Source organism: Sciurus carolinensis, chromosome 1 (genome assembly GCF_902686445.1).
Source record: "Sciurus carolinensis chromosome 1, mSciCar1.2, whole genome shotgun sequence".
NCBI classification, from domain to species: Eukaryota; Metazoa; Chordata; class Mammalia; order Rodentia; family Sciuridae; genus Sciurus; species Sciurus carolinensis.
This window is the reverse complement of record NC_062213.1, coordinates 194,952,945-194,964,461: the sequence shown is the minus strand read 5'-3', so window position 1 is coordinate 194,964,461 and position 11,517 is coordinate 194,952,945. Positions and strand designations below refer to the sequence as shown.

The window sequence follows — 11,517 nt, the reverse complement described above, 5'->3', positions numbered from 1 at the left end:
AACTGGAAACTCAAAGACCTTCTAATCCAACTTGCTACTTTTATAGACAGAACTAAGGCCCAGAGAGGTCAAATCAAGATCACACAGCAAGCTGGGCATGGTGGCACATGCCTGTAATCCCAGCAGCTTGGAAGGCTGAGGCAAGAGGGTTGTGAGTTCAAAACCAGCCTCAGGACTTTAGTGAGGCCCTAAGCAACTCAGTAAGAACCTGTCTAAATAAAATATTTTAAAAGGGCTGGGGATGTGGCTCAGTGGTTAAGCGCCCCTGGGTTCAATCCCTGGTACAAAATAATAATAATAATAATAATTATACACCAATAGTTCTAGGACCAAAAAGAAAGCCAATCTTTGGGTTCCCAGTTCCGACCATTTCTCACCATCCAATGACATTGTCTGACTTCCCTGTGTGGAGTCCTAGAGCTCTAAACAGGTCGCTGGACATGATGTCCTTCTTACACGATTCATCCCTCTTGGCACACAGGTCTTAAAGAGGCCCTCCCCTTACTCATTACAACCAAGTCATGGCTCCCATCTGTGGTCCAAAAGCCAACTCCTCCAGGCAGCCTTCCAGGATTGTTTCCTTCCCACCTACTGTTTCTGTGGTGGGTTTACTCATCCATTCCATCGACATCCAGTGTTAAGAGGCCGGGCTCTGGAGTTGGGCTGCCTGAGTTTCAGTCCTATCCCTCTCACGCTCAACCTCTCCAGGCCTCAACTTCCTTTCATTTAAAGTACAGATAATACAAATACATACAAGTGAGACTTCGATGAGACCCTCCACACAGCACTCTTGGGATCCCTAGCAAGGAGCCAGCCCTGACGGCCGCCCTAAGTAGTACATACTGACAACCTAAGCTGGAGAAGAAAATGAAAAAATACAGCCCTTGCCTGAGTCTGTACACTGTGGCTAAGAGCAGGAATAGAGAGACAAGGATATACTTGGGGCCCAGCATGGTGACGCACACCCGTGATCCCAGCCACTCAGGAGGCGGAGGCAGGAGGATCGCAAGCTCAAGCCCAGCCAGGGCAACTTAGCGAGAGCCTGTCTCAAAATAATATTCAAAAATAAATAAATGAACAGAGCTGCGGGTGTAGCGGGGGTAGAGTGCCCTGATCTCTCAGAGGAGGGACATCCAACCAGTCCGGAGGGAAAGGGCCCGGGAAGCTTTTCCGAAGGACACACATGGAACAGAGTTGAAAGTAGGTAGACATTAGATGATGAAGGACGAGGACTCCAGAACAGGATCGGCATGAGCCAAAGTGGGAAAAGCACGGGTGTGCAGGAAACAGCTTAGTGTTGCTGAAGCCACAGGCAAAGATCAGGAGGGATGTGGACAGGCTTGGAGCAGCAGTGGCCGGAGCTGGGTCATGCAGAGCTTTGCGTGACAGAGCCAAGCCTTGATTCTGTAGCTGGCAAGGAGCTTGGAAGGTTTTTGTTATGAGGAGGGACATGATCAGGTTGGTGGCTTAAACGAATCTGGATTGGGGGTGGGGGGACACGACTTTCCTCTGCTGGGCTCTCCTGCAATGACACACTGCCCTTGGTTGGTTTATTTCTAATGCTCCAACAGTCTGCTGCAACCTGGCCAACCTCAAAGACCTGCTGTGATTTGACTGACCCCTCCCAAACTTGTTCAAATTTAATTGACATTGGACCATTAAGATGTGATTGGGCTGGGGTTGTGGCTCAGGGGTAGAACACTTGCCTCGCATGTGTGAGGCACCAGGTTCGATTCTCAGCAGTGCATATAAATAAATGAATAAAACAATCCATCAACTAAAAAAATTAAGTTAAAAAAAAAAGAGGTGATTAGGTCACAGAGTGGATTAAGGTCATTAGGGAAGGAGTGGGTTAGTTATCTCGGGAGTGGAGTCCTATTACAAGATGAGCTCTACCTTTTTTTTTGTTTTTGTTTGTTTCTCATGCTTCCTCACCACGAGACACTCTCTGCCATGTTAGGACGCAGCAAGAAGGCCCTTGCCAGATGAAGGTGTTTGCTCTTGGACTTCCCAGCCTCCAGAACCTCAAGAAAGAAATCTGTTCATTAAAAATGGCTCAGTCTCAGATTTCCCTTTCAGTAGCCAAAAACAGCTAAGAGAAAACTTCCAGCTGTAATATTCTGTGAACCACAAGTATTCTGAAGAACTGAGCCTACCTCCCTACAAGACTTTCAAATAATTAGGATGCTCTAAAACACAAACCTGAGTCCTCTGCAGGCAGGGGCCGGGTCTTGTCTATTTTCCAGCCTCAGGCACCAAATACAAATGTTTGTTAGATGAATGAATACCCACGTGAGACCAAACTCAGCAGGCCCTCCCCCAGCATTCCAGAGGCCTGCGGTTCACCAGGCTCAGCTCTCTCCCAGCCTGAGGCAGCCTAAAGGGCAACCAAGAGTGGCCTACCTTGACAAGTTGTTTGCTTCTTTCATTTTCCTTTAGAATTCTGAAAGAATAGGATTCTGAAGACTGCCTCGATCCCCACTCTACCAGAATCCACTGGAATGTGACTGGTGGTTCTCAAGGTACTGACTGGTCTGTAAAATGCGGTCTACCATAATAAATACAGCTGGCTTCTGCACTTGTGAACTTAATCAGCTGAAATCTATAGTATTCAGGGGGAACTTCATCTATACCAAACATGTAGAAATCTACCCCTTGTCAATATTCCCTACAGACAGTATGTAACAATTAACACAGCATTCACCTCGGATAAGGCATTCCAAGTGACCTAGAGGTGATCTGGAGCGTGTGGGGAGGATGGAGCTCAGCGGTAGAGCACTGCATAGCACGTGGGAGGCCTAGGTTCCATCCCCAGCACCTCAAAATCCCAAACCATACAAAAACAAAGTGTAGGGAGGAACTACAGATTCTAATTTAGGCCACTTTATGAGGATTCGAGCACCTATGGATTATGGTATCTGCAGGGGTCCTAGAAACAATCCTCCATGGGTGCTGAGGAGGACCACACCCAGCTGCCTCATGGAAAACCCCATTAGGCCCCCAGGTCTCATGTAACCAAAGGTTGCAGACTTTGTCATCAGGCCTTGGTAGCCTTGGCCTCCCTTGCTGGTTTGCTGTATTAGAAACAATACCCATGACAAGCCTAGCATTGCCTGGTTTGGGTGATTATGTGACCACAGGCAAGATATAACCCCACTGAGCCTGCCCTCATTTATGAAACAGGGGTGACAATATCCACTGTGTAGGACAGCCAGCATTCATGCATAAAGCATCTCCCACAGACATTCTGAGCACCAGCAGCAACCACTTGAGATTCCTGCCGACGTCACTGCCTAGGAGTAAAGCAACTGAGCACGGGGCTGACAGGAAGACATCACTCACAAAGGTCCCTTGGTCACTGAGAACCAACTTCCTACCTCCCTTCTCCCCATCATTCCCCATCCCAGTCTCTCCTGCAGAGATCTAGGCCAACTGGACCTCCTGGAGATGAGGATCCCAAAGCAAGATAGGAACTGCCACAGAAAGCCACAGCAGGGAGTGTACCCATCTCAGTCCCAGATAGGCAAGGATCAAGCAGGGACCTCCAATGCCCAGTCTTCCTACAGTGTGGGCACCAGCCCTCTACCAACTTGGAGCCAGTACCTTGTGGGGTTTCCAGGTTGACAGAGGAATCTGTTGGGCAGGAAAGAGTTCAGATTGGGACCCATCACGTGACAACTCTTGTGTCCTCCGCCCAGTGAACTTCTCTCAGGGCTAATTTCTCCTCTGTACAAGGCAGACTTGAGGACTCAGCCCGAGGGCTTGCTGAGGGTGAATCACTTTGCAACTCAAGTTTGAAGTGGTGCATGGTATGACACCAGGTGCAGAGCAGTAGCCACTGCTGGTCTTTGCTGGCCCCCAAAGCCCCATACAGGCCAATTCTCCCAGTGAAACCACACTGTTCTGGTGTTCAGAACACCCAGACAGTCTTCAAAATGGCTGTTAGCAGGCCAGTTGTGACTGACCATGGGCTGGCTGTCCGGGAGGGTCCTCTCGGGCTCACCAGATTCCTCCCGTGGTGGCAAGCATCAGGGTCTCACCATCACTGAACTGCACCTCATCTGGTGGAGCCCAGACCACCTCACAGCCAAGGACAAGGACACAGAAGCCTGGAAGGCCCGTTTTCCAGAAGTCCCAGCAGGGATTCAGTTCCATCCTGGGAGGCCTCGGCTTAGCCACTTAGCCACTTAACTCATTAACAATGACAGGCAAACACTTGGCCACAATGTTTAATTTGTGCTGTTCACAAGAGACACTGCTTATCACTAGTGTCAGCCCCCTGAGAGTACCCCTCCCCGCCACACCGAGGAGCAGAGGAAGAAAGTTCAAGGACAGAGAAGGGAAATAAGAGCTGTGTGCACAACTCTTGGCCACTCAGAGGCAGGGAAGGATGCTCCCCAACTTCTCCTGCACTCACAGGCTCAGCCCAGGGGCCTGAGGAGTGGAGGCACGAGAACATGGTGCTGAGATTACACCCCAGGGATGTCAAGTGTGCCACGGGCCAGGGCCCGGGAACAAGCTTAAGCGGCCCACAGCTCAGGGTGTCAGCCGGCTACTTTTCCTAGACAAAAGCAAGCAGAGAAGCTGCAAGAACTAGAAGCCAGGACAGCTGTGCCTTGCTCTTCCTTCAGCAGGGGCCTTTCTGGCCCCTCCTCTGGCAGGGAAACCCAGAGCTCTCCTGGCCCGCCCGCCATAGCAGCTCCACACCAGGGCCAGAGGTGTGCTCTCTGGTCCCCTCCCTGGCTCTGTGGGGATATGAGGAGGGCTGCCAAACCGACCGAGACTCCTCTTAGCCTTCTGCCAATCCACGTCCCACTGTGTGGACAGAAGCTGACGTGCCGGCCTCACCTCCTCTTGTCCTCTCCATATGTCAGCACACACTTGGGAGGTAAGCAGGTGAGGGGAAAGGGACACAAGTGACCTGCCTGGCCTGACAATTTGAAGAAAGACCTTATCCCCAGTAGAAGCGAAAGGAAGAAAGCGAGGGCAGTCTCTGCAGAGGCCGTTCTGGAAGGCCCTGGGGGTCAGCCTTTCCTCCCCCAGGGCTGCAGCAACTGAGAGTCACCAGAAAAGCAGATTGCCGGCGCTGGTGCTCAGGTGATGGGGTGTTTTCAGTCACACACACCCCCATCAGGTTCCTAGGAAAAGATGCCAGGGCCTGGCCCCCACCCAGGGGGGCTCCTCCTGAAGCCCGAGGCTGGAAAGCCTCCCTGCTGGTGAAGATGTGGATCTGGACAGACCCCACTGGTCACACCTGGAGGCAGAGCTACCCCATGCTGTTCTTCGAAAGGCCTCAAGAGCGAATCCCCCAGGGGGAGGGTGGCTTCCAAGTGCAGCCGGGCGCGGCGGGACACTAGCTGTTGTACAGGGGAATCACCCGGGTGATCTCACGCCGACAGATGGGGCACCTCTTGGGCTCTGGCAAGGCGCGGTAGCACTCGCGACAAGAACAGACATGCCCGCACTCCAGGAAGACACAGGACTTAAAGCTGCTCAGACACACGACGCAGGCGCTCTTCAGACTCCCCCTGTCCTCGGGCGAGGCTCGGCTCAGCAGCTGGGCCTCATGTTCCCGGAATTCCTCCTGCAGCTGCTGCAGGCGCAGGCGCTCCTGCCGCTGCAGATACTGTTTCCGCAGAACAAAGAAGAGGGTGACACATGTGGCAAAGCCAAACACCAGGGCCAGAACCTTCCAGAGTCTGACGCTCGACTCTTGCCTTTGCAGAAGGCTGTCAAAGTCCTGGCTGCTTAGGTAGTACTGCATGCCTTGTTTGGGGGGCTGCAGGCGGACGGAGTTGTTGTCTAGGACGAGCTCACCGACTCCCGTGAGGGTGGCCCCGACCTTCAGCATCTCTTCAGTCTCCTGGATGCCTTTGGGCCGCTCGCCACTGATATAGTGGCCAATGACGTCAGTGAAAGACTGGACCGAGGGGTGGAACTTCTCGTACACAGTCTCGAGGCCCAGGTCCACCGAGTCCAGGGGTTTCAGCACTCGTACAGCCACAGCCACGCCATCCTCATGAGGCACCAGATCAAAGGGCACTGTGTTGGTCCTCTGGTGAATGATCTTTGAACAGTCATTCCTAAAAGAGTAAGAGGACCGAAGATGAAACCAAGAGCCAAACATTAGGCAATGGGAGATCACCTGAGTGGCGGGAGGACAGGACAGAGTTCGCTGTAACTGGAGACTGCAACAGCAATCACTACTCCCTGACCTCGGGATGTGAGGCTGCAGTGCCTGGGTCTTCAGGTGGTGTCAGTGGGCAGTAAGCACCGTCACAGGTCACTTTTACCATTTATTTCCCTTTGCCATTGTGAAACAGACATCTGAGATAAAAAGCTGCTACAATCAGATGGAGAAATGGTACTCCATATAAGGCATAAAATTATTTTAACATGGAAATCATTGATCTATAAATCAGTGGTCCTCAAACTTTAGTGTTCCTAAGAATAAACAGATTCCAGGTCCCCTCTATCCTGAAAATTCTGGTTTGGTAGGCCAGGACATGGGCCCAAGAATCTGCATTGTAACAAGCTGCCTAGCGACTCTGACAGAGAGGTCCATGGAATACACAGCGGTCTCGCCAGCATCACAGGATGGTTTTTAACCTTCAGGAGAACCTGAAGACACAGCAACGGTACCCAGGACCCCAGCCTCTGGACAAACAGGCTGATTTTTGGTGTAGAAAGGACACGTACCAAAGGTGGGTTGTTCGATTCCACACCATCTTGTGCTCCTGAAGCGTCAGTCGCTGGATCACCCCCTTGCAGTTTTCCACAAACTGACTGTTCAGCGTTTCTTTAACAGATCGCACGGCTCCTAAACAGAAATGAATCGTTTCATTTCTAAAGAACTGTTCTGCCATCTCTTTCAGGTGATTCAAAATGTGGTTTCAGTTTGAGTTATGTTAATTAATCAAAGTGAATATAGCTCTACCACCCTAAGGTACATCTTCGGAGTACTGTGCCGAGCACCTTACCTGGGTCACATCATTTAAGTCTCACAACAACACTAAGAAGTAGGAATTAGTTTACAGATAAATAATCAGAGGTTCAGAAAGGTTTGGTAATCTTGCCCAAGATCACAGGGCAATAATTCAGATCTTTCTAACCCCAAAGTACATTCAGACAATGACCCCAACACCATAAAAGGTACTGAATGTCAGCCAAGACAATCTTTTTGTTTGTTTTTGTGGTACTGGGGATTGAATCCAGGAACTTGTGGGTGCTACGCAAGCACCCTACCACTGAGCCACATCCCCAGCCCAGGCAAGACAATCTTTATTGAACTTCTGAAAGAAGAAAGTTGTTTCCCATTTACCATTAAACAACATACCTTCAATAACAGCATAAGGCACACATTTTCCTGGAGCTTCTGAAAGAATACTCTTTAAATCTTCACCCAAGTGGATTTTCTTAGCTCCCTAAACACATACACACAAAAAAAAATTAAATTGGCCATTGAATACTGATGTACTCAATCAAACTTAAGGGCAAAAATGATCATTTGCTTTTTTCATGTTGGGAGAAAGAGGAAACTGGGCACAAAGGAGACTACAGATATTTCAATTCCAAAGGCTGTCCCAGAAGTTTGAAAATGTAAATGACTAGAAGCGGGACCTCTGCCCTCTGCCCGCAGTCACTGCGGATTGAAGGTGCCACATACAATCTTTTTTCTAGTTAACCAAAACCTATGCCCCTTAATTTGAACACTTTTAAATTAAATATAAAAGGTACTAGCAATCTGCATACATAATGAACACCATTTAACCTCTTCTTGACAACACAGTGCTGTGGTATAAAGCACCTAACCTCTTGTCAAGTACATGGGAGGGGCTCAAGAAATAGCAGGTGTTAATTACCACTGTGCCTCTGTGAACTGATGCCCTGCACTGTGTTATAATAAAGGGGTGCCTTTGCTTTATTAGGGCAAGTCTCCCTTAACTAGGGTCCACCACTGTTCTGCTCCTTTTTTCTTTCTTCCCTCTGACAATCAAGCCTGTTGTTACTTCTGCTGCTGTTCCTCCAACACCCCCAGTTCTCCTACCCCTGGTACTCTCCTCTCCCCTGCCTTACTCCAAAACACTTCTTTGTCACTGTGTCACACCATCTGATTATTGTCGTACTAGAATAGAGTCTCTTTTACTGCTGAGAACAGCACCTGACACACAGCAAGTACTTGATACATATTTGACAAATCAGTGACTAAAACACTGAGATAAACCAGTGTACTAGGCACTATGCTAAGCACTTCAAATGTATAAACCTATTTAATGCTGGTGTCATTCCTATACATTAGGCATCAATACTACAGTTACAGAAAAGGGAACTAAGGCTCAGAACAATAAAGTGATCTGCCCAAAGTCAACAGTTAAAAAAAAAAAATCCATCACAGAATGGACAATAAGAATTTTAAAGAGCAGAGCCAGGCAAGGTGGTGCACACTTGTAATCCCAGCAGCTCAGGAGTCTAAGACAGGAGGATCTCAAATTCAAAGCCAGACTCAGCAACTTAGCGAGGTTGTAAGCAACTCAATGAGACCCTGTCTCAAAATAAAATATAAAAAGGGCTGGGAATGTGGCTTAGTGGCTAAGTGCTTCTGGGTTCAATCCTTGGTACCAAAAAAAAAAGAATTTTAAAGAGCAGAAGGGTGGAGAATATGGTCAGAAAGACCTGGTGAGGAATCAAGTTTCAATGTATCCACTGTGACTGGGGAACTCCATTGATCTGAATCTCAGTTTCCAAAACTGTAAAGAAAGGGGGAAACACAATCTCATAGGATACTTTATGTGGATTAAGTAAATTTTAAAGAGTGGAAAAATCCAGCCCAGGGGTTGGCACATAAGAGTACATGCAATAATTATGCACTCCCATCACTAGGAGAAACACAGGGTACAACAAACCCTACTCTGGAAGTTTAGTAATCCAACTGAGAAAAGAGAATCTAAAATATCAGGAGTCTCAATTCTTTTTCCAGGAGGAGCTATTCCATCCTCATTTAGGAACTAATTAGCAAAGCTTTTAAGAATACCTGGAGATGGGACCTGGAGAGTTCACTGCTTCCAAGAATCTCACCCCCATCCAACTTGTAGCCAAATTGGTTTTGAAGTTAGAAAGTGAGGTATCAGCTACACTCAGCACCAACCGACTTAGCAGTAACATGATTATTTAATTAGATGAACAACAGGGCAGCTGGAACCTCACCAGGATGCCACTTGCACAGCAAATCCAATTACCTCACAAACTGGTTCATTCTAGATCCCAAAACTTACCTGCAGGGATTTCTCACATTTGTTTCTAAGCCCTTACTGAAAACAATCTGGTAATAAAGAAGTTATGTTTGGAAATCTGCCCTTCATACAAATTAAACCTTTAGTAGCTGAACTGTGAAATTTCAACTAAAACGAATCCACCATTTATTGAGCAACTACCACTTGTCAAACGCAGTGAGAAGCTAGAAGGAAAGAGCCTGTCTCTGTCCTAGAGGTACAACTCTCTGGACCATCCTCACAGTCCTGCTAATAAAATGTGGTCAATCAGAAAAAAAAAAAACCTCTACCCTTGTACTCAAAAGACCCAAATTCCAAGCTGACTAGCTATGTGAAGTTCAAAGTCAGCCTCTGAATCCCAATTTCCTGATTTACAATGGGGGGGGGGGAGTAATTGTTATTTCATCTACCTCAGAAAATTATTGTGCAGAAAATATAAAATCGAAATGAAAAAAAAATGCTGTATAAATTGTAAAATGCTGTTCAAAAATGAGTTTTGAAAAATAAGTATAATATAAAAAGGAGAACTTGTTGAATTAAGGAGTTGCGTGCTTAAGTAAATGGGTCTCGGTACTTGCAGTTCCCCGGGTCTGAACTGCGGCCCCATCTCCTCCTTGCCTTCTGCTCAAATGTCACCTTGTCTAAAATAGCAAACCCCTCTTTCCTGCCTTACTCCAAAACCCTTCTCACCAAGTCACACCACCTGATTACGTGCTTACTGTCCGTCCCGCTGTGCCAGAATGGAATCTTCACGGGCACAGAGCCCAGTCTGTGTTACTCACTGCCCGGCGCACGGCAGGTGTTCGAGCAACAGTTTTCCAACAAAGTTAAATTTTAAGAGTCATCCCGAGTAACGAGAGGGGCATAGGACTAAGGGGCGGAGCGGCCGTGGTCACAGGCCCGACTTCGCACCCCCACTCCGCCAGCCGGACTGGAGGACGCCGTCCCGGCACCGGCTTCCTTTCCGCAGGATTCCGACCGTGGGGCGGCCAAGGTGAATGGTGGGCTCCCCACGGCCGCGGGCGGACACCCCCGGCTGAGGCCAGGCCAGGCCGGCTCCACCACTGACCTTGAGCTCCTGGGCGACCCGGGCCTTCTGCCGGTACACGGAGTACAGAAAGGCGGTGACGACGGAGCTGGTGCCCAGAAGGATGAACTGGCCCAGCGAGGGCCGCCCTCCGCCCTCCATGGCGACGCCGAGGGCAGACCGTGAGCCCCGCGCCCCACCTCCAGCACCCGGGCCCGTACTCGGGACCGCACCCCCACACGGCGTTTCCTGAACTGCCTTTCCCGGAAACACCAACCGGTCGCCCGCCGATGACGTACACAGGAGCCGGAAGTGGAGGCGGGGCAAAGACCGGAAGTGGGGGTTGCCAGGGCAACCGCCGCGCTGGGAGGCCTTGGGGAAACCGGCCAGCAGCTCGGCGTCCGGGAGCGGCTTTTCGCGAGTGGAGAGTTTACCCGCCGCTCGGAGGCCGTTTCCCTGCGACGCGCGGAGCATGGCCACGACTGGCGCGTCCTCCAGAGGCGTCGGTCGCTCTGGTTTTCCGGGGTTACTGGGTCGTTGGATGTCTCCGCCATTCGACTGAGGAAGGAAGAGAATTGTGTGTTAAGCACTTGGGAGTATTTGCGGTTAAGCTTTGGGACAAACCTTGCGAGCTGAATTGTACTCTGTCCTCTTTACAGATGAGAAAACTGAGGCCAGAGAGGTTAGGGGATGTGCTCAAAGCCACACTGCTAACAAGGGCTGAAAAAGAATTACCCGATTCCAGACCCCTTCCCTCCACTCCGAGGTGGCAGAACAAATAGCCCCGTCATCTATTAAGACCGAGTTAAATTAAACAGTTAGTGATTAAATTATTAAACCAAGTAAACATGATTACAGCAGCATGTACTGGGTGCACGTTGTGTGTCTGGTGCTGTGACAAAGTTTAATCCCACAACACTGCTGTAATGCAGATTACAGATGCCACTCAGGTGAAGGCTGAGGGATGGCTTCAAATCCAGGTGATCCTTAAGGAAATATTTTTTTTCTGGGGTGTATTGAACCCGGGGCGATTAGCCACTAAGCCACATCCCGGCCCTTTTTTATATTTTATTTAGAGGCAGGGTCCCACTAAGTTGCTGAGGCTGACTTTGAACTCTCGATCCTCCTTCTTGAGCCTCCCAAGCTGCTGAGATTACAGGCATGGGACCCCCATCCCGTCCGCCCCGCATTCAGGGACTTTTTTGACCTCTGAAAGGGATC

At 49.4% G+C, this 11,517-nt stretch overlaps 1 protein-coding gene across 1 annotated transcript; it reads right to left on the bottom strand.

Annotated features, from left to right (window-relative positions):
• Positions 1-4,215: 4,215 nt before the first annotated feature.
• Positions 4,216-10,579, bottom strand: Mul1 (mitochondrial E3 ubiquitin protein ligase 1). The gene is made up of 4 exons (XM_047521667.1): positions 10,339-10,579; positions 7,337-7,424; positions 6,700-6,820; positions 4,216-6,083 (listed from the first exon to the last, which is right to left on the bottom strand). Exons 1-4 carry the CDS (start codon positions 10,456-10,458, stop codon positions 5,354-5,356), a joined length of 1,059 nt encoding a protein of 352 aa, XP_047377623.1. The 5' UTR covers positions 10,459-10,579; the 3' UTR covers positions 4,216-5,353.
• Between the last annotated feature and the right edge of the window lie 938 nt (positions 10,580-11,517).

Excerpts from the sequence above, each read along its gene's own strand:
- Mul1 (XM_047521667.1), bottom strand. The coding sequence starts at position 10,458 with ATGGAGGGCGGAGGGCGGCCCTCGCTGGGCCAGTTCATCCTTCTGGGC. Across the intron at positions 6,821-7,336 it reads GCCTTATGCTGTTATTGAAG|GAGCCGTGCGATCTGTTAAA; the intron begins GTATGTTGTTTA and ends ATTTCTGTTTAG. Across the intron at positions 6,084-6,699 it reads AATCGAACAACCCACCTTTG|GAATGACTGTTCAAAGATCA; the intron begins GTACGTGTCCTT and ends TTACTCTTTTAG.